This window comes from Montipora capricornis, chromosome 9 (assembly GCF_036669925.1).
Source record: "Montipora capricornis isolate CH-2021 chromosome 9, ASM3666992v2, whole genome shotgun sequence".
Taxonomy (NCBI): domain Eukaryota; kingdom Metazoa; phylum Cnidaria; class Anthozoa; order Scleractinia; family Acroporidae; genus Montipora; species Montipora capricornis.
The window spans coordinates 18,166,884-18,189,383 of NC_090891.1; the positions used below are offsets into that span (position 1 = coordinate 18,166,884).

The 22,500-nt window shown below is 39.5% G+C and overlaps 2 protein-coding genes across 4 annotated transcripts in view; both read left to right on the forward strand.

Annotated features, from left to right (window-relative positions):
- The window catches only part of LOC138016800 (monocarboxylate transporter 10-like), a 13,487-nt gene extending 7,653 nt beyond the window's left edge, over positions 1-5,834 (forward strand). For both annotated transcript variants that reach the window (XM_068863981.1, XM_068863982.1), the window contains exons 3-5: positions 1,916-2,490; positions 3,482-3,854; positions 5,496-5,834. In XM_068863981.1, the coding sequence (XP_068720082.1) occupies positions 1,916-2,490; positions 3,482-3,854; positions 5,496-5,686 (1,139 nt within the window). In that variant the 3' untranslated portion in view covers positions 5,687-5,834. The remainder of the gene's footprint in view (positions 1-1,915; positions 2,491-3,481; positions 3,855-5,495) is intronic.
- Positions 5,835-7,642: 1,808 nt separating this feature from the next.
- The window catches only part of LOC138016799 (uncharacterized), a 26,517-nt gene continuing 11,659 nt past the window's right edge, over positions 7,643-22,500 (forward strand). Inside the window, exons 1-18 of one of the 2 annotated variants that reach the window (XM_068863979.1) lie at positions 7,643-7,925; positions 8,641-8,725; positions 10,538-10,699; positions 11,325-11,431; positions 11,664-11,722; positions 11,861-12,015; positions 12,776-12,844; positions 13,035-13,141; positions 13,556-13,614; positions 14,396-14,532; positions 15,477-15,707; positions 16,528-16,628; positions 17,855-17,913; positions 18,000-18,145; positions 18,810-18,866; positions 20,511-20,711; positions 21,351-21,443; positions 22,279-22,500. The exon at positions 22,279-22,500 is cut by the window's right edge and continues 27 nt beyond it. In XM_068863979.1, coding sequence (XP_068720080.1) covers positions 8,665-8,725; positions 10,538-10,699; positions 11,325-11,431; positions 11,664-11,722; positions 11,861-12,015; positions 12,776-12,844; positions 13,035-13,141; positions 13,556-13,614; positions 14,396-14,532; positions 15,477-15,707; positions 16,528-16,628; positions 17,855-17,913; positions 18,000-18,145; positions 18,810-18,866; positions 20,511-20,711; positions 21,351-21,443; positions 22,279-22,500 — 2,026 coding nt within the window. In that variant the 5' untranslated portion in view covers positions 7,643-7,925; positions 8,641-8,664. The remainder of the gene's footprint in view (positions 7,926-8,640; positions 8,726-10,537; positions 10,700-11,324; positions 11,432-11,663; positions 11,723-11,860; positions 12,016-12,775; positions 12,845-13,034; positions 13,142-13,555; positions 13,615-14,395; positions 14,533-15,476; positions 15,708-16,527; positions 16,629-17,854; positions 17,914-17,999; positions 18,146-18,809; positions 18,867-20,510; positions 20,712-21,350; positions 21,444-22,278) is intronic. The other variant, XM_068863980.1, reaches the window with a different exon arrangement.

Consider the following 22,500-nt stretch of genomic DNA (forward strand, 5'->3'; position numbering starts at 1 on the left):
ACTTTTATTTCCTTTTCTCTGCATCGCACTTCTCCAGCTCTGTTCCCGTCTCCACGCTCAGGCAGCTAAGTACGTCTTGTCTACTGAACAAATAGAAGTTCAGTTTCGAATCACATTATCTATGGTGGCATTCCTCGTAAGTGGTTTGTATTCTACTAGGTATTTGGGACTTTATGGTCTCCGACTGTCATTCTTTTAGAAGAGACCTGTTTTGTCCGCTCTCCACCCCACCATTTCCTCGGCCCGGATCATAAATGCGTTGTCTTCCTGTGATCTATGCCACAATCTTCTAAATACTTCTCTAATTCACGGTGCACACACTGAGATCCCTTGTCTATGGCCACAGACAACGATAAACCACGCATTGTGACGATTCTCTTCTAAGACTCTGTGATCCACTCCGATGTAGTCGAACGCGTTTCATCAATTGAAGTGATGAACCCCCACCCACACTGACGGAGTCACCAAAGGACAGAGGTCCTTCGAAATCAAGGGCCAGGTATTGTCACCTGCCTCTGGACAAAGGACTCTACTTGATTGGCTCTGGATGGACTGGACTGCTAACAAGTTGACAGCCAAAGCACATCTTGCATAATCTTTCTAAGGTCCTTAGTGTCCACACTTATGCGTTTTCATTTGAAAACGTCCAGAAATGTATGCGTTTTCAAATGAAAACACGTACATTTTGAGACGTTTAGGTCTTCTCTTCACACTAAAACGCTGAGCGTTTTCATCGAAAATGCAACGATTTTAAAATGCTCTCGAAAGTGGATACAAATGAAAACGCCCACAAATCAGCATTTGAGTGGACAATCGAAGACGCATCGAAATGAAAATGATGAGGTCATCCGCACCACCTGATTTCTACTTAGGCTTTGACTTCCGAAATCAAACATGGCGGATGAAAACATGCTTTACCCGATGTTACGAGAAAATATGGTAACTTTTTTGGAGTTAACCTTGCTCTATTCAACCTTATCTTGGTTTTTCAAAGAAGAAGAAAATCTATTGTGAGGGCATTGGCTCCTTTAAGATTTTCCCATTCAGTATAATACTGAAGCAGAAACACCATATCGAAGCTCGAGAAGATTATGGAACATAAAAGCGAGCCAAGGCGAAGATGTTTACTGTTTCAAACTGGCACTGGCGGGAAATGCCAACCTAAGACACAGCATGTCATTCGTGTGTATACGAGACAGTCGCTCTAATTTTCCTGGTAATTTGCGAGGATTATTTCTCTCCGCCTTTCGTCTTTTTGTGCCTTCATAGCTCAGTTGATAGGGTATTGGGCATTGGGCCACCTGGAATTTTTCAGATGTCTGTAAGACTGAGACAATTTCTGTTGCTGCCGTTGTCTTTAGAAAAATCGTTCCACCATTTCTCTATCCACTACTAAATATTGAACCTGTCATCCAAAGTTCTAATCACCTTTGCACTTTTTGAGCATACAAATTTAAACGTCGTTCGAACATAAGCTGTCTATTGAGGTTTTTTGATTCTCAATTACGATCACTTAATTTCGTTTATGAGCTCAAGTAGCTTATCATCGCGTTAATTGTTACTAAGCTGGAAAATACTCTGGCGGGAAGAAAGGAGTATCCTAACGTTCGTAATTGTTTTTGAGGTCGGCGCTTCTATAGCGTCGCTTAATCTACTATTCACCATTGAACATCTTATATCTAACACGCTCTCATAGAATAATTATCAACTAAACACGTTGCCCACTAGCAGGGAGGGAATGGAAATTAAAAGAATAGTTATATGACGATAATGACGCTACTGATAACTTATTTCTTTGGCATAAATAATTAAGGATGATTTTTGATTAGGAAAGAGAAACTCCACCATGGGTTATGTTTTCACAAGATAGAAAACCCTCTTTCCTTGCTACTGATGTTTTACTTTCCATTTTCAGCATGGATTGGCTCCTTGAACCTTGCTTGTGGGCATGCGCTTTCGCCTCTAAGCGTCATCCTAGTAGATCGATTCGGACACCGTTCTACCGCCATAGTGGGTTCTCTGTTTGGTGTACTTGGCTTCTCCATTGCATCCTTCGCTCCAAAACTCTGGATAATGTATCTGACCTACGGGCTGTTTTCAGGCTTCGGACAATTTGCCATATTTAATTCAGCCATTTTGGTCGTACTTCAACACTTTGTAAGATTGCGTTCTATGGCAGTGGGTTTGGTTGCATCCGCTTCTTCTATAGCAATGTTTGCGACCACGCAGATAACTCAAGCCATCTTGAATACGTTTGGTTGGCAAGGAGCTGTCCGCGGGTTCGCCATCATGTATTTCATTTGCGGTTTGTTATCACTTCTATATGTTCCCGTCGAGGAGCCACACACAAGGAATGATGAAGAATTTTCAATGGAAAAGAAAGAGAAACCAGCGAAAAACGAATCAGTGTTGAAGAATCCAACGTTCTTGGTGTTTTTGGTTTCAACCACTATTGCTTTCGTTAGCTATTATGTTCCTGTACTGCATATTGTAAGTTCATCTTTGTTCCTTGCGGACGAATTCTCCTTCTCTCGCCCCCTGCCCCAATCCTCTCGCGGCTCGCTTGACGCCCGATAGAATATGTCGTGCGAAACCCTAGTGGAGAGCTTGCTCGCACGCTGCTTGCGCTCTTTTGAGAAGAAAACGTGTATTGTATAGAGGCGTTCTGTAGGAAAACCGACTGAGAGATAACTACAGTGTACATCTCCCTGCTCTGAAAAAACGGAGATAAAAAAGTAGTTTGGAAAGAGTATTAAGATTTTCATCAGGTTTTGTTGAACACCCTAATTGCCGGAGAAATCCTTCCTGGTAAAACAACTGTATTTGGGAGAAAACAATGATTGGCTTCTGTTGTTGTGCATTTTTTTAGCAACATCTTTTGGGTAGGCTTAGCCACAAGTTGCTTCAAACTTCTTCAAAAGTTGCCTAAATTTATTTAAAAGTTGCTCCAAAGTTGCTCATATATCTAAAACGTTGCTTAAAAAAAGTGGCCTAAAACCACAGGAAACCCACTCTCACGGATGTGGTAAAAGGGGCTATGAGAGCATTCTGCTTCGCTTGCTTTACTAAAACTTTAATTAGCCAGGCGTTCAAACAACTTTCTGGCCATTTTTTTGCTAAAAGTTATTCAATTATAAAAACAAAGTTGCAAAAAAACATCAAAAGTTGCTCAATATGCTCAAAGCGGTAAAAGTTGCCAAAAGTTGTCGCCTAAGCCTACCCTTGGGTTAAAGAATGAAGGAGGTAGTTTCTGAAGAAACTATTCGCTCAGACGAAGTGCTAACGCTCGAAACGTCAGCTTTTAGAATCTCTGTGCGGTGGCCAATTTACATTATGAACTCCGTTGATAAAACCAAATTTTGTATACTACTCTTGGGTTAGTTTGAAATAAACTGTTTTTAAGAATTCAGGGATACGATAGAGAACGGATCAGTATTGCGTAATATAGTCATTACTATTCCTTCGCACTTTCTCTTTGAAGGTAAAATACTGCAAACAAGAGCTCCAGATTCCCGAAGAAAAGTCGTTCATGCTTTACACATACTTTGCCTTAGCTTCATTTGTTAGCCGCTATTTTTTCTGCAAAGTGGGTGATCTCAGATTTGTAAATCGTTTTTGCCTCTATCAAATCTCTCTCATCGTAATCGGAGTAAGTGTCACCTTCATACCATTTGCAAGAACACTCAGCTCTATGGTAGCAATATTTGTCGTCTTTGGACTGATGGACGGCGGTGTCCTTGGTCAGCAGTCTCTGCTAGTCTTGCTATGTGTGGGAAAAGACAAAGTTAATCAAGCTTGGGGATACCTTATGTTTTCCACTGGTCTCGGTTTGGGGATTGGACCTCCACTTGCAGGTGAGACTCACCAAAATGATTTCTTTTTGTTTTTAGTTGTTTTCTGTTTGTTTGTTTGTTTGTTTGTTTGTTTGCTTGTTTTTGATTTTCCTCATCGGTCGTTTTAAGGAACCAATCCGCACGGAGACTAGAATATTGTGACTTGAGGTGGCTTACTACAGTTTTCCGAGAGAAGAGAGACCAAGATTTTGAAATTTGTGAAAGTTAAAGCAAAAGGATGTCTCTTCTGAAGTGTTAGTCATTGCAATTGAAGTAAAATTTAATTTTTCCGAACGTAGACATTTCAAAGGCCTTTTCTCAAAACCTAGCAGTACGACTAGGATCAAAATCTTAGGAATTAGTAAGCAATTTGAAGACGAAACCGTCAACATTTTTAAAAAAGATCTATCAAATAGTTTTTCATTTATTCCCTGCATACGGCGGTTGCACCCGCAGTACACGCGGCAGTCAAAACTAGACTGTCCTCCGTAAGTGGTACGTTTCATTTGTGCCTAAATGACGTAGTTTGTTTAGCTGCAAGAAATGCCACTCGAAACGAACTGATCATGGGTATTTTTTCTTATTTTTTTTCCCAATTTGAACAAATATAAAGGCAATATTAATTTTTTTTACCTATTCTAATACTTAGCTAGAGATTTCTGGGTTAAGTTCGACAAAGAACGAGTGAATGCTGATTGGTCAATTCAAATTTCAGAGGCCTCGGCCATATGCAAAGTTATCAAAATAGACGAAAATCAACGTTTTTGCCATTTGCGAAAAACCTGTCTGACTGATTTAACTATTTATTTCGACACCTGATTATTTTTTCTCGCTAAGGAAATCCTGAAATTTTAAGGTTGGGCCGTACGACTAGTTTTTGAGAAAAAAGCCTTTGAAATGTCCAGTTACCAGTCCCCCCTCCAGGAGCTCGGTCACTATATTTAGCATTTTCCCCTGATTTGCATTTATGTGTTAGGTCAAATTACATTTTACATCATTTGCAGTGACTAACACTTCAGAAGACACATCCCGTTGCTTTAATTTAATTCTACAGATTTCAAAATCTTGATCTTTTTCTTCTAAAAACTGTAGTAAGCCACCTTAACGTAAAGCGCTGCCGAAAGGGTTTATTGGTGCAAAAAATATCTGTGCAAGACTATTGTTTTATTTATGGAAGAATAGTTTGGTCTAATACTTAAACGATCTGAAGGAGATGGTAACCATAGTGATAACGAAGACGCTGTCGAGCGATAATCATGAGTATTAACCCGAGGATTACGAGAACGATCACCATGACAACGATGGCCTGATGATTATACTTAATAGGGAGCTTAACCAAGCGACGTTTTTGAGACGCAGACGGCAACTGAAAGTGAGCTGTTTCCCTTTTATCTTGTCGTCTCGCAACCACATTTATATTAGTAAGTATCTTTTCTCCATTACAGATGATTAGTTTAAAAATCTAGGAGACACTATTGTCCATGCCTGCAAAATGTTATCTTCCGGTTACCGTCCGCATCTAAAAAACGTGGCGTGCTTCAAGCTCCCTAATGGGGATTACAACGCACCGTCGTACTCTTGACCTCCGTGACAGAGAGGTCCCGATAACGAAGTTGCATCTTGATGATGATGATGATGATGCTGTGTGTTTTTCTTTCACAGGTCTAATCGCAGATAAGCTTGCTTCGTATACCGTCGCTTTTTATGCCTCAGGTGGAATACTCGTTCTAGGTGCTTCAATTATATTATTTATGAAGCTTACAAAACGGCCCAACAGAAAGGAATGTGACAAACAAATCTTACTGAAAAAAGGCAGCGATGTTATTGTTGCGGAAAGAGAGACAGTTCTTTAAACACTGGAGAACGTCCAATGTAAAAAGTTGCATTGTTGAATTTTTATTCACGATCAAAGTGGCTTCTATGAAGACCCAAACGTAAATCTCTGTGAACTCGAACTGAAAAAAATGAGTGAAATGTCAAAATGCGATGAATATTCAGAAATATATTCGATTTTAAGGCATGCGTAATTTCGTCTATTTCAATCAGTCCATACGCTTATTTAAGTAAAAACTGTCATAGCAGTAAAGAACCTCTAAATGGGGACACCTAAACAAGTCAAAATAGTGAAAAAAGGTGTTTAAAAATAAGAAATTCAGAGAACAACCATACGTAATATTTACAAATAAGAAATTTGGAAAGCTACTTACAGTCCTGTACAAAGACAGATTAAGCACTTATTGTCTTCTAAAGTATAAAAACATATTACGATCCACTTTTCTAATGTCATATTTCAAAGAGGACAATAAGAAAGGTTCTTTCGCGTTACTCTGAAAAGATCTAGTTCCTTCCCTTTGGGCCCATGTACCCGAAGGAGACTGTGTTGAGTCTACGTTTCATGGAGTTGTGATTTGGTGATTTCTTTCCTTGATCACAGGCTGTTCAAAAAGTGTGCTGATGTTGAAATGTACAGTAGGACTCATGTTGCTTTTAACTTTATACTTGACAATGGCAATGCCTGTAGTCGCCTGTTATGTAGAGAAGATAGCCCGGCCATAGATAGTAACTGTCCATAGCTTGAATGTGCATTCCTGTATGTTCCCCTAAGTGCTTTTTCCTAGATGCTCTCTTATCGTCTAGAAGCGAAGCTGGCGAAGGCGAAATTGGAACAAGCAGCATGAAGGTCTATCGTGCCCTTCATTAACTTTCAGACTCTGAACTGCAAATTCCAGTCCAGTGATTCGTTTCTTACTGCAGTCACTGTAGCCGAAAGATGTGTTATTTCTAGGCGACTGCTCTCTTCACAGCATCAGTCCTTCCGCCCAATAGAGAAAATGTTAGAATAACTTAACTCACGCTTCGACTTTGGGAACCTGATTTGTCTAGCGTTCGGTGCCAAAAGAACTAGATGATTCTTTCATGCAAAACATAGATTTTTTGTTTCGCGGTTTGACGGGTCCAATTTTGATCATGAAAGTTGCTGGTAACATTTTACTTAATTTCAAAGCCTTGGCGGATTCGGTGTGGTCATTCATTGGTCACTGGCTAGGAAAGTCTTCGTAGTTAAGTTAACTTAAACACTCTTTCTAAACACTCACGGGGTTTATTTTCGCTTTTTTCGTTAGGTTTTTAATCATTTTTTTCCTTTGAGTTATCACCTACATATTATTAAAGTGGATTGCCTCTGTCCTTTGAGCGGAGCTTAGTGTTTCGGAACAGACTTTTATACCGAAATCATTGCCGGATGCCCGTATGCCAGTCTTTCTTTGGTGCACCATTAAAAGGAAGAAGACACAAACTCAAAGAATTCTCAAAATAGTTTTTGTGCTTAAATTGTTGAGATACAATTAAACCATTACTTTTATCCGTTACTATTACTGGCTTATTGTCGGTTATTATTTTAAACAACTTGTTAACAAACCGCAATTTTGAGAGTTAGAATTTTATTTTCTGGGTATTAGAAGAGAAGAGGACGGAGAGGGCTAAAGATTCTTCCTTCGAATTACGAACGACTTCACCGTAATCAGTACTTTAACTTCAAATGTACAAAGCTATTAGCAATAAGTTGATCTTCAAACCCATTCGGCACGCAAAACGGGTTTTCAACAAAAGAACTCCACTGAATATATCTTCGCAGCATAACAGATTAATGAATTCGAAGGTTATTTTTTGCCGGTAGATCGATACGCTAATTGATTTGAGCAAAATGCAACAGGTGTTACAACACTGCTCACTGGTGGCGGGAACTTTTCGTCACGTGACCAGCGATAAAATTGGTATTGTTTTGCGGCCATGAATAAGATATAAGATTCATCTCTGGTTTTGGTTTACGACCTTGGCGTTTTGTTCTCTTGGGTCCTGCTCTTTTCCATTTAAAAGTCAATAACATTTCGTCGAATTTGCGGCGTGATTTTAGGGGAACGACATTGCAGTTGTTAGAAATTGTACAAGTGAAGTTTGACATGGGGTTTTGAAGGCGGCACTTGCATTTCTCGAATAATGCCAGCAAGAGAGGGACACTATCCTTGTTAGTGGTGTTTGGTTGTCCATTTCTTTTGTGTTTCCAAACCATATTCAAGATTTTAACACTCGTAGGTGAGTGCCTGTTTTGTTGTCAGAATTTAAGTCTACCTTGATTATTTTAGTTCCCTTAATGCACAACGGTCTTTTTACGGATAGTTTAAAAATGTTTTGAAAAGCGCTTTAGTTGAAAGCCGCGTCATGTTATTTTGGCAGACGTTAAAGTTTGTGATAACGGGTAGAACTTGGTGAGATGAATTCGAGACTTAAAAATCTCGTCAAGCGTTTTTTCTTCATGAAAACACTGAAGAAATTTAATTACCAAATTCGGAGGTTTCGAATCTCTCGAATTGTGAAGTTTTTCTCAGCTCTTAAGTTGACTTTTCGTGATCCTAAAAATCCGGTGAAAACCTGTTATCCCAGCGGGGTAGAAGTCTTTCATTTTTTCTTGGTCTTTAGTTTGAAACATCATTTATAATGTCATCGATTTATCAGATTGAGCTTTCAGCAAAAAACACGATAACTGTGTCATTAGATTGATGATCGTTTCAAAGTGAAGACAAAAAAGCATATTTTTTAATTCCTTGACATGAAAAATATTACAAATTCTTCACATCCTGTCTCAACAACTAATGTCAGAGCTAATAAAAATGATCACACTTTCAATCGACAGGGCAAAAATAATAAGTTGAAAGGTGCGAGTTTTATGTTCTAATTTTCAAAACATAATCAGAGTAATTTTAGTTTCTTTTTATTATTTTATATTTTATTTCATGTTATTCGTCCACAGCCTGAGCGCTAACCCCAAGGCCAAATGAGACTTTTTCTCCTGGGGATTTTCGTCTTCCTAACCTGGAAGGTGGAATCTTTGGCAAGTGAGTATCATATTGACTTTTTGTCAGTCAAATATCGATGAATATATATGCTCTTTCGACGAATTATTCATCAAGGAAATTTTTTTCTTGGAATCTTTCAATTTGACTTATTCGTCATCTTGTCCCTTTGGGACAAGTTTTAAATGTACATTGAACTTGAACTAAGGGACACAAATATGCATAAAATGCATACTTGATGAACTGGTGGTTACTTTTCCAATATTAACCGACGATGTTTTAGTGATTATAACTTAAGTATTGAAGTACCGTCCGCCAATGGCTTCACTCGGTTTTTTCATGAGTATCAAAGTTCACAGAAATGACGAGTTTGTATTGCATTGTGGGTAGGCAACCTCGTTTCCATGACGATACCTATAAGACGGGGATTAGCACTGAGAAAAACCCGAAGGAAGCATTTAGTTCCTGGGTTTCAGTGTCCTAGTGATGCAATCGAGCAGTTGACGGTCACTTGAAAGAAAATGTTCGCCAATTGCCCTGTAAAAAATTATGGCATGACCCAGGAGCCCATAAGCAAGAGTCTACAACTCCAACACCAGGTCTAAGTAACGGCATTTTCACAGATCAAGCTATTTTTAGACGAGTTCCAGGGGCCGTGGAGTACGTTTGAAAGTGGGGGTGCTAGGTTTAATTTGGCATAGATCACCGACGTGTGAGGGATGGTGGGGGGAGGGGGGGGGGAGGGGGAGAGGTTTAGGAGAAAACAAGAAAGTAGGAAAAAGGTTGGTGCAAAAGGCCCATCCCCTCCCTTTCCGCGGGCCCTGAGTTCTCTTGAATATCATTTGCCTTCCACGAGTGACCATTCTGAATCCCATGAGTATTAATTTTTTATGCAACACTACCCCTTTAAGAACAATTTATTACTCAAAACTCACGATTGGTTTCGAGATCCTATTGGTTTTATAGAGTCGATAGCTTAGATCTGAGAAAATGCTCAAAGTTAATTCCAGGGTAGCTGAAGAGTTACATTAAAAATAACAAACAAACTACGGTTATCAACATAACGAGACAACGCATGTTGTAAAACTTTTTATTAGCTATAGAGTGTCTAATAAAGACCCTTATTAATGTTAACCACTTTAGAAACTAGTGGGGAGCTGGGAAAAACTCAATTACAAAAGAAACAGTTGTTGTCGCTTAAAATTGAATCAGAATTAGCAGTGTTGTAAAGATTGATAAAGTTTAGATGAAAATTTACCGAAGTCAGGTTCCGAAAATTAATAAACTCGTGTGAAAACGTCTCTATTTTAAACGGTGAAAATAGTGTCTTTTCAGGAACCCATGATCCGGAGCTTACAACTCCATTGTGTTCGTGTCACGGCGTTTTCAAAGACCGATTTATTTTTAGATTGAATTTCCCGCGAAAGAGACTCCCACAGGAGCCCGATGACCAATTACAAGAAACTAACCTGACGTCACAGGGTCACCGAACCGGAACTGCCTTTGCATTGCTTTTTTCGGAAAAAGTAGTCTGAAAATAGATCTGTCTGTAAAAATGCGGTGACAAAGGCCCAGTATGGAAGTGGTAGGAGCCGGGTCATGGGTTCCTGTCATTTTTGGAAGCCTTTTATATTTCGATCAAACAGTTCCAAACTTGGCAGTATTGGTTCGCAGACCCTCGCTCACTTTTAGTGTCAATAGAACTAGAATAACGAAACAATTGAAATGGCCATAGAAACAAAATCAAACAAACAATCTGTCGTTATCTCTCTGAACTGACAGGTAATTGCAACGTAAGTGATTTAATGAGGTATATTTCGCTAGTCGATAAAGAGCGTTCCATATTTCTCACAGCTAAAAGAACCGAACAGAGAACTCATTCTCATGTACACGTCCGTCGATCCAAGCCGACAGAGGATGATGGGAAACCCAAAGACTCCGTCAAGCGCCTTTATCAAATGATAGTAAAGAGGAACGTTTTAACGAGGAAAAGAAGGGAACTCATGAACGGTCCACGTGAGTTGAAGAAATTATATCCTGGTTCCTAAACGAGCGACTACTTATAATTTTCTTTACTTCCTTTCGTCTGCACATGCTATTCAATCAAAAGCCAAAAATGCTGATTTCATTAAAACCCGACAAACCAAGTAAAAACCGAATCCGCCCGAAAAGAACAATGCAGCACTGGATTTTGCTTAAGATAGACGAAACTTTTGGGGAATGATTTTTGCAAAGGCTGAATTGAGTCGAAAGATATCAGTAAACATCGTTTACAAGATTAAAATAATTTAAACCGTTTAAGTTTTAACTATCATTGTAAGTGTTGCATCAATTGGCAGCACTTTTTTGGCAATTTTGTTTCATTCAAATGTAAGATAACGGTTTTTCTATTGAAGTTCGAAATAACAGCTTTCTGGGAATGATAAGTTCAATACTATCTTGACCACTTACATTTCTATGTATTGTTGTCACTTTAATTCATTGGACGAATTTTGTTATTTTGTCGGTTACCTAAACCCATATGCAAGGTATCTGAAGCAAAATTAACTTATTGTAAGTAAATGTGATTAATTGACTACTGCTAGTTGTCAACTCTTCTCTTTGACTCTGTTCAAAGAAATACTTTCTGCATTGTTTACAGCCACGACAACGAAGGTGGAAATAAAACTGAGGAAAAAATGGCTTGAACAAATGACCGACTCGAAGAGTTCTCAGTATAAACTAATGGACGGAAATATCGTTGATGCGGTGAGTAGCGTCTTCTATTTCAAGTGCGCGGGAAAAGACTTAACTGCTACATTTCCTTTCATATTTCTTAATATCATCTAATTTTTTTCGCTTTGATTTGGGTGGACCGTTATAGTTCATTTCTCTTTGTTTGAGTCTTTTTGTACCACTCATGCCAATTCGCTTTGTTCTAATCCATGTGAATTATTCTTGATTTTGGTTACAAATTTGACGAAGTGCTTTTTTTTTTCAGATAACCACTGAACTTATTGGGGACACTAACTACCTCAGTTCTTCTGTAATAACATTAAAGTAAGTCGAAAAAAATCAAATCGATGTCTGTTTAAAACGTTAAATTGTAAGCATTGAAACCTTGGTTGAGAGTGCACCCTCCAGAAGCAGAATTATATATTACAACTAAGTTGGTCTGTTCCCTTTCACCTATTGCAGAAATTCCCCAGCGCCGAATTCTAGTGTGTTAGCAGACATTGAGCTGCAGTTCGTTCCTGGAGAGCAGGACCCAATCAGACATCTCCGAGCAATAGTGTCGCGTGGACATATATCTGGACTGATGGTCTATCCCGATTATTTCGTTGCGTTAGGAGGTAGGAACTGGATTGGAATACGCACTGAGTGGAATAAGTGCACAGAAATGTGCGAATATGTCTTTTCAACCCGTTTTACGATGTTTCGTACTACCTTTCGAGTAAGAGAAAAACAGGAAGCCGTAACTTATCGTGATGGTGAATGTTAGATGTTCCTAGTTTCTTCTTGATTGAATCGAGCAGGAAAGAGCAGAAGTCAATGTGGCCTTACTGTAGAATATATTTTGCTTCATAAGCTTATGACAGCATATGCAGTATTGGAGAGATATCATAGCATAAGAGAGTGCCCACGCCGGGCCATGAAATACTACTACTGAAATCAGGAGAAATCAGCCATTGTCAAGCTATAAAGTATGCATGGTACCTTGCTTAAAGATGTGCAAAGGGCAATCACTAACTGAAAAATGTGTGCTATCATTCCCAATAAAAGTTGCAAATCTTCGAAGATTTCGAACCTTTGACCTCCAATCCCGGGCTGGGCCTCCAATGCTCTACCACCGAGCCACAAAAGCCTGGTCGGGAGCTGGGCAATTTGAGTGGGTTCAGTTGACAGAAATGTCAAAAGGTTGCATTCTTGCAGCAGTGCCGAAAAAAATGAACTGAAGCCGATGCTTCCAGGTGATACAGATTTCTGAAAAACATGCCACAGCATGCTGCATTCATTCCTGTATAAAGTAACGTTTGTATCAAATTTATCGTGGATATCCTCAGTATATCCCTCTATTCCTCTGATCAATGGAATTTTCTTTGTTTTTTCTAGGTAAAAAGACCACTGCGACGTCGGATCAAAATACAAGGCCGAGTTATCCAGGAAATATTGGGACCCTCAGTAAGTAATAAAAAGACTATTAAACGATCTTGGCTTTACTGTCATGTTTCCAATTTTATTCCGACCGTTTTTGCGACAAAGAGGAAAGTTAGTCAAAGCAAAATTAAACTGTGTTTTAACCATCACATTGAATCCGGGAATTCGATATCTTTATTTGCCACTGCATAATAATGATTTTGGTATCTTTTAGTAAAAGATTCTCCATACGACGTGAAACTTCATCTTCCCTGGCACCCCTTCCTAAGCGATATGAACAACGCTCAGACAAAGACTTTGAGTTCCAGCATTGAAAATACGGTAAGTATTATCATGAACAGCCTTCGGAGAAGGTTGAACAGGATTATGTAAGTTGAAAATCAATGTCACCTGACGAAACCGCAACGGAAGCGGATAATGGTCTTCATTAGTAATACTATATCTTACAAAAATAAAAATAAGAAATAGGATGAACATTTTGTGTACATATCGGGAAGTAGATAAATGGGCTCGACCAATCAGATTATGAATAAAAACATGCGATTTAAATGCGATTTAAATGCGATTTAAATAATCGAAAAATAATCATATAAAACTCGATTACCAAATATGAAAATGATGTAAAAATTGCAGGTCCCTAAAGATCTTACTCCACATGTTATGCTTAAAACAGGCTATACAATGCACATGATCGTCAGGAACATTATATAATTTGTACGTTTCTTGTATTTTCAGTTGAGAAAACTCTTTGCGGGAGACCCATCCTTCATTGATGTCAAGGTTATCGGTTTTAAGTAAGTTAATAAGCCTACTGTTTTATTTCTTGTTTGTAACTATATGATGGTGCTTGTCAAACAGGTTTTGCGTAGTAACGATATCAAATTCCACAGACCACATTCATATAGATGGATTGGAAAGTTCAAAGGCGAGAACAGTGACGCGCGCTTCATGTTAACTTGACCGTGACGAGACTGACCATGCACAATCTTTTGTCCTCGGTTTACGACTACGTTTTGAATAAATTATTCGAAACTTTCGATTGGTTGTCTTTTAGAAAAGCCATATATTAACTATGCACACACATTTTCAATGGATATGTGTTGTCCAGGGGCCTGTTTCTCGAAAATCCCGAGAACTTTTCGGGCCCGAAAAGCCAGTCGTCAAACTGCAATCTGCTTATTTTGAAAAGCTGATCCTTTAACATGCTTTTAACGTAAGAAAAAGTAAGAGGATTGCGAAGTTTGATGGCTTGGAACCTCGGCATTGCGAAGATATAAAGGGAATTGTGGCAACCGAAATAGGCCCGAAAACTTTCGGAACTTTTGAGAAACAGGCCACAGGACTTGAATATTTTATAAGTACGCAGCGCTGCATGGTTGTAGTTGCTTCAATGTTACCAATAAATAATGCGAATTTCTATTTTGGAATATCGCCCTAGTACCTCAGCGTCGTTATCCCCTTAGTTAAGCTTGAAATGTACTTCCTTTTCTCATTATTGGCTTTTATTTAAATGTCTCATAACAACGTTCGTCATTATTTAAGGCTTACTCCTTCAATCCCTTTTCCCTTTCATAGCGAAGATCCTGACGGTAACCCGCATGCGCGAGTAGTGCTCCGTTTCAAAGAAGGTGGCACGGACCCCGAGGAGCAACTAAAAAAATTAATAAGCGGTGGTCACATTGGAGATTTGCCTGTATTCAGCGACTATTTGAGTAAGTCCTAAGAATTTGACAAAAGTCGTTCAAGTGCAGCTAAAATTCAGTAGTTGTAGTTGCCAAGATACTTTTTCCTGTCTTAAAATTCACATATACAATTTCCGCCTCGAAGTTAGCCCTCATGTCATCCCTTGCTGAGCTTTTGAGAGGTCTGGATCCTACGTCGCAAAACTACTTTGCAGACGTGTTTCCAAATAAATTTTGCCTTATCAAGAATTTTGTGAAGTCAAATAAGAATTAAATCCATGTCATTTACAGCTTAACCGTTGGCCCAGAAAACGTAAGTTGCAGGTTTCCAACTTTAGGAATTGAGTGCGCCACCTGAGCGAAACTTGGACGAGGAAATGATAAAAATGGGTCTTTTCTGAAAAGAAGTGTGCTATCTGCAACGGAAACTATATGAGTTTTGCTGTGATTTAACGATGTCTTTTTAAAAATTGATCATAAATAATGTACCCATTTTGCTTTTGTTGAATGAGCAATGGACTTTAACCCAGGTGAACTAACACTGAAGGTCTTAAAATAACAAAGAAGAAATTCCCACTTTTGCAACAGCATCTGGAAGTAAAGGGCGTTTCTATCTTCTCGGATGAAGGTTAGAAACTGTAAGCCCCGGGTTATAATACTGCAATAATAGAGAACTATATGCATAACGTATCGTCTCATAGAAAACCTTGTAGCCACACACTGACAGCAAACAGTCTTACCTCCCTGGAATATCTTATTTGGGGAAGCAAATGCTCGAAGATTTTCATTTATTTTATTTTATTTTATTTCATCAGTGAAGTTCATCTCCATTTCATATGACATACCTTTTGCCTCGAAAATTTGATACTCCACCAGTCTCTCATTCCTTGAAGTCTGCAATGTTTAGTTCGTTTGTAAAGATAATTGAGCTTTGAGAAAAGATAAGCTAAACCTGACAATACTTGATTTTGTAGATGGTCCAATGCCACCAGCCTCTGATTCGAACACCCCTGCTCCCTCCCTTTCTGTTCCGGCTATTCCCGCTGCACCTGTATCTAATGCAACAGCAGCAGCAGCTAACCCACCCGTACTTGCACCTGCAACCACGCCAACCGTACGACAGGCTTCTGCCATGCAGCCCACTGCCGCACAGGACGTTACTGCAGCTGCCTCACCAGAGGTTCATTACCTTCAGCCCGGTGAATGTAAGAAGAATTAAAAAAATTCGATTAAATACCTTGTTCGTGCAGTTTGAAAACCGTAGTTTATTTTCTTTTTTAATGGAAATTAAGATTCAAGTGATAGATACAATATAGGGGGAGAAGTATGGAGTTAATAGTCCATTTCCGAGTTGCTGCATGCCTCAGTTTCAAAGCGAGTCCTGGTGCACAACCATTCAAATGAAAATGAGTTGCGTATTCTTATTCAAATCAAACTCATTTCTCTTACAATAGTTGAGCACCAAGACTCACTTCGAAACCGAGACAAACAGCAACTCGGAAATGGCCCATGAGCATTTTGTGTCTAAATTAAAGAATGGTCAATCCAATCTTTAATTTACCAAAAGGATTCAAATAAAGTAACATCAGAACCGTATCGATGTTTACACGAGTATTCCACTGAGTTACTTGAATACTGTGGTGAATACTTCATGAATAATGAGTTTTACTCAGTTTGTTGCTACTCTGGTTATAATAAGTTTGAATGTGGCTTAAACAGTTACCATTCAAAGTTCTTTGGACAGTCTTATTATTTACAGTGATAGCTCTAGATCAGACAGAAATAATGACATCGATGTCTTATGGGGCCCCTTCCCCCAGTAATTTTTCAGTCTGAGTTCAGAAGAGACTTCAGAAGACACCCTGGTGGGACATTAATCGTCGTCCTTCGTATAATTTGGCTCTCCTTATTTTTAAACTCGATTGATCTATGACAATTTGATACTCTTTGTCAGAGAGTCATACACAAAATATTATTTTAAACCTTCAAATGTAATCGCATTGGAGGTTTTTTTACTTGTCTTAGCTCTGAATGGAACAGTGAAATTAAACGAGACTTGGTATGACTTCATGGGAAATACAACAAGTACAACTTTCAAAATATTGGCGGATGATATTGCTCAAGCGGTAGGTCTTATTAACAGCTGTTATATTTTTTCACTCATGGACTGTTCGAGATGAAAGTCTTGCAAGCAGCGAAAAGCCCCTTCTTGCTTCGTAAACGAAACAGGTGACGTAGCACGAAAGGGACAACACTGAAGAAAAGGATTATCATGTCAAGATGTGCCTGTCAAGAAACTGTTTCTTTAGAGTGTAACGTACACAAAGTAGAAACCCAAAAACTAATTGAAATGAGTGACTCGGACCGCACAAACCCACCAATTGATTGAAACACGCACTCTCTCATGTAGTCAGTAAAATCATCGACAGACTCTAATGTGACCTTCCGATCTCGAGTACGATTTGAAACTCATCGCGTCGACAGATTGTTAATCCTAGTTTCTTGGTCACCAAATAAATGGAGGCTTATTGAGGCTTTCATAACGAGAATTGGTTAACAAGGATACGTTAAAAGCACATGAAATTAATTTACAACTCACTCACTCACTCACTCGCTCACTCACTGTCTCATCGACGGAACCGATAATAGTTTAAACTATTATCGGTTCCGTCGATGAGACAGATGTTAAAACGTCCTCCATTATTTTGGCTGGCCTTTCATATATCGGATCCCAACTAATTAATCTCCATAAAACAAAGGAATAAAGCTAACATAACAATAGCTAATTAGCAAGGCCTAATCGGAATAACAACGGTTCTATTTTCTTCTGCCATTTTAGTCCAGTAAATGAAAGTCTACCCATTAGTTTTGTAGAATTGAGATTAAATTTCGTAACGTTTCGAACGACACAGCCCTCTCGAAACAGTTTCGGTAAGGTGTAAAACCCGTTATCGTTGCTTGCTTGCTTGCTTGCTTGCTTGATTGATTGATTGATTGATTGATTGATTGATTGATTGATCGATTGGTGGGCTTTTGGTTGGTGGGTGGGTTGGTTGGTTGGTAAGTTGATTGGTGGGTTGGTTGGTGGGTGGGTGGGTTGTGGGTTGGTGGGTGGGATAGTAAATTGGTTGGTGGGTTGGTGTGTGAGTGGGTTGGTTAGTTGGTTGGTGGGTTGGTTGATTGGTTGATTGATAAGTTGGTTGGTTGATTGGTTGATGGGTGGGATGGTTGACGAGTTGGTTGATTGGTTAGAGGTTAGGGTTAGGGTTGAAGAACCGATTAAGATCCTTTGGAAGGATGTCGTCTTATTTCCTTGTTATTTCTTTTCTTTTTTTTTTTTTGCCACATATAGATCAATGCTGCATACGTGCCCTACAATTACAGTGTCACGTCAGAGGTCACAGGTCTGAGGTGAGACATAAAAGCATTATCTTTCATCTGCAGTTTTCAAATTTCGTAAACTTTAAAATCTTGAGGCTTTTCACATCGCTTTGCAGCGAGACACCCGACCAAGAAGTTCTGGCTTCCTTCACGATTCATTTTCCCCCCGGACAGACCCCAACTTTAGCTCCTCTCCAGCAATTGGTTTTGGCGGGGTTCCTTGGTGGAATTCCTGTATTCAGAGACTCTGTTCAACAAGCAGGTAACTTGGGTTTATCTGGTTAGTGGAGTAAACTGATTGTACACTATTTTGGTCCAAAGGCGCCGCTAATAGTCTGCTCAACGCTGAGAATAGCATTTTTTGCGTTTTCCGAACCTTACGTCTACGAATTGGGGCCATATGAGTTGCCTCAGAAAATTGAAAGAATTAGTGGTTAATACCAATCCCGTCCTGAGTCATGCAGAGCTCGCTAATAGTGACCTTAAGGAACGACGAAACTCGAGGAGATGGAAACATTCTATGATTTTCTGATTATTGTGACTCGTTTCGCATGCAAAATGCCAGGTGTCCGTTGAATTAAACTGGCATAAACAGAGTAAACGAGAATAGCTATCCTTGCGTAATCACGTTCTCTACAAAACCAAAAATTTGCCGAGGTCATTTCACAACTCTGTTGTTAGAAAGACAATACAGAAACGTACCAAACAATTAAAGCGCACGCACTTGCTTGCACAGCTGTGGTGACCTCTTTCTTGTCGTTGTCGTCATTGTAAGAACGTCTAAAAAGGAAATCCTTGTTGACTTCACTGTTTACATTTTGTGTCTTCGACATACAAGTTTGATTCCCGAAGTCGTCTTGCAATACACCCAATCTCGGCTACTCGTGTTTTACCATTGTTAACATGCCAATATTGTTGGTTTTCAGGTTATTCTCCTACTTCAACACCAACATCTTACAATTATTTTAATCCAAATTCAACAGGTACGTAGTCATCAGATTTTACTAACCGACAACAACAGTGATCAATGACACTTTTTTTTTTTCGAAGATTGAGGGTCTTCACGGGAAAGTATATTTTCCTTCGAAAAAATGAGCAATGATCCTCGCAGCTATGAACGCAATTTCAACAAGTGGTAGAGAAGCCTGAACAATTCAGGACTTCGACAGTGGTTTCAAAGCTCAGTTGGTTAGAGCGTCGCACCGGCATCGCAAGGTTACCGGTTCAAACCCCGTTGAAGTCCTGAAATTTTCAAACTTCTCTACGCAGTTGTTGGAATTGCGTTCATAACTGCGAGGATCGTAGCTCTATTGTTTTCGTATCCGCAGTTTTATATATGATCCATCCCGGGAACAGATGACCAGCTCCCAACATCAGTGGCTTCATAGCTCAGTTGGTTAGAGCGTCGCACAGGCATCTTGTAACACAATTTATATTTATAGTGTTATTAGCAAAACCCCAATTATGATCAAAGATGAAAGACACCTAGCAATTGAAGGTCTTAAATAGAAAAATTACGCAGACACGGGCATACACTATAGTACAATTATGTGATATAGCATTTTCTGTCCATTGAAGCACGAGGGCTAGGGTGGGAGTGTCATGGATTCGACTCTACTGAAAAGTAATCGTTTTTGTGTCATTGATAAGTTCATCTTTCTAACCGCATTTATAGAAAAGGCTACCGCTGTTGTTCTGAAGATGTTTATATTCTTTCAGAAGATTTCTCGAATAAATACGACAGACCATAGGCCCCCGGGGTCTCGTAAATTCTCAGAGCTGCTAGACTGCTCACACACACTGTTCATGTTAGTGGAACAACGAGAAGACGCAATAGAAGGATGAGCCATCACAAGGATGGTCAATTACGAATACCGTTCAAGGACCTTTCTGTAGAGTTCAATACAACTTCTGAAGTTTCTACCAAATGCTATTCATTTGCATAAAAAATTGTTTCAAACTATTCTTGCTTTGCATCCACGTGATGAGACGGCCATCTTGGTGTACAAACAACAGAAAATGGCCCCACAAGTTTTGCATAATAATAGAGTGAAATTTCCAAAAGACATTTTACTACATTGTTCTGTACACCAACATGGCCGCTTTGACATCAGATGCAAAGCATCAATTCTACATCGGAATGTTGAAATCGCCCTGACAATTGGCCAGCTCCGAAATGGCTTGATAGCTATGGGACAGACCAGTGCGTGCAGCCAGCTCAAGCGTACGGTCATGGGTTGCAGTCCCGTCAAGAGAAATAAAGGGGAAGAGAGGGCATCTCCGATACATGCCCATTTCCATAGGTAATATGTCTCAAGTTATTTTTATAGCGACTCCCGGGGTGTACAGATGCCAAGGGGAATATTCAGCAGCCAATCATATGGCCGGAATGTGTTCCACTTGGGAACACATTCCTGCCATCTGATTGGCTCTTGCCTATTCCCCTTGGGATCTGTACAGCCCGGGAGTCGATTGAAAAATAACTTAAAATTCTCTTGGTCGCGTTCAATCCTTGATTGTTTTTCAGGCTTCAATGGTACCGCTAAGGTTGCTCTCAGATTAACTGCGTCCTATCACAGAGAAAACAATTTTTGCAAGATTCATAGTTTCTCTTTTATTTTCACCAGTCATATCCAACGTCACATTGTCACCTGTGTATCCACATGAGACCACTGCACAAGTTGCGCCACCACCACAGCAGACATATAACGTTACGCAACCTTTGCCGCCAACTGCAGCCGTAACAGAACCAACCTTAGCCGTTACTGTACCAGCTGCACCCGTGGTAAACGAAACAGTAGCTCCAGCGTTGCCACCAGCCACTTCCGGTTAGTTGAGTTTGTGGAGCATGTTCAATGCCAGAACAACTGAAATGTTTTTGTTTTGTTTTTTTTTTTAATGAGTGAACGAGATGACCTCACAGAGGTTTTTGTTTGTTCATGAAAGATAGTAATAATAGTAGTAGACAGTTATGCAAACCCGGGACGCAGTCGAGGGTTTCCATAACTGTCTAGATGAAGCTGTGGAAACACGGAAAAAAGTCCTCCATTCCTCTTATGAAATATTTGTCAAAGATAATTCGACAATGAAGGAAAACTGGTTTCTTACTTCTTAACTGAAACAGGTTTTTTTGATACACACTCATATTCCTACCAGCCAATCAAAACGCGCGTCTGACAATACATAACCAATCAAAATTCGTGTGATGTCACAGCCGTGTTTCCATACTCTCATCTAAACACAGCTATTGACCAATGAGAGTTAGCGTACTATCCTAATTATTTTATAAAATAGAATAGTTAATTTATAAACTTGGCTTTGGTTATCCTGTGGTTTGAATAAAATAAAACGTTTTTATGACACAAAAAACTTTATTACCTAGCAATCTCCGCGAAAATTAATTATCTAATAACTGCTTAACGAATAAAACTGGTTGAGTACATTGATAATCAGTATCTTTCTCTCAGGACAAACCATGAATGGTCCAACACAACCGCCGGGTTTCGACCAGCTGTCCACACCACCAGGTTACACAGGGGGACTCATTCCTCTACCAGAAGGTGACAATATAAATATCATTAATATAATTAACAATTATCCCACGAGCGCGCGTTGGATATGAGACGATAGATAGCCAACGAGGCGCCTCGTTGGCTAGAATCACCTCATATACAAAAAGCGCGAGTGGAATAATTGTTTTATTAAAAACGCCCATGGATAATCTCCCCTATTTTGTTTTGTAAAAACAACAAAACTGATGCGTACAGTTACAGATATTTATAGAGCATGGTATAATAGCTCATATACCATGATGGTTAAGCCAATCAAAGCTCGAAAAATGCATTATCCAATGATCTAGTTTTTAATAATGTTCATTATTTCAGGGTAATGTATCTAAAAACGTGTTAAAAATGGCTCCGTCGGTGAGAAGGCCTTCCGTGGGGATTATACTTGCCAATTGATGGGCTAATGGGCTTTCCTCCAACTACCTCCTTGTGCATGCGTAAGCACCGTATAAGGATTTGGGCGGGAGAGCCTAACCAGGTGCCTCTGAATATTATGGATAATATTTAGTTGTTCATTTGCTTCCTTTAAGGGTGAGGGGTGGGGGGTGGGGGCTTGTTTTAGGGTTTTGTTTCTTATGGGATACTGGGCTTACTGAGGAAGTAGCTGCGTATGCCGATCTTTTCACAGCGAAACAAATCTGAGATTGGATCATCTTGCCCGCCAATGTTTTGAGCGCTACAAATGTTGTTCCAGAAGTTCCAGAAGTAGTTTTGTGTGCTCCTGTATTGATACATTAACCCAATGGTGGCGTTGCACACTCTTAGCGACAGGTTCATTGTTGTCTCTTTACAACTGAATCGCGTAACGGCCTATGGTTTGCTCTTTCAGGAATTCCAAAGTCATGTGCCGAAATTCGTTCATCCGGAATTGGATCCCAGGACGGCGAGTACGTTATTCAGGCGCGACCAAATTGTCACTTGAACATCATCTGTCAGAACATGGATGAGCCCAATCCGATTGAGTTCCTTGGTGGTCCGCAACAAAGATACTGGTTGTACTGGCATTATGCTATACTTATAAGACTATCAGCATATGACAAACAACACGTGG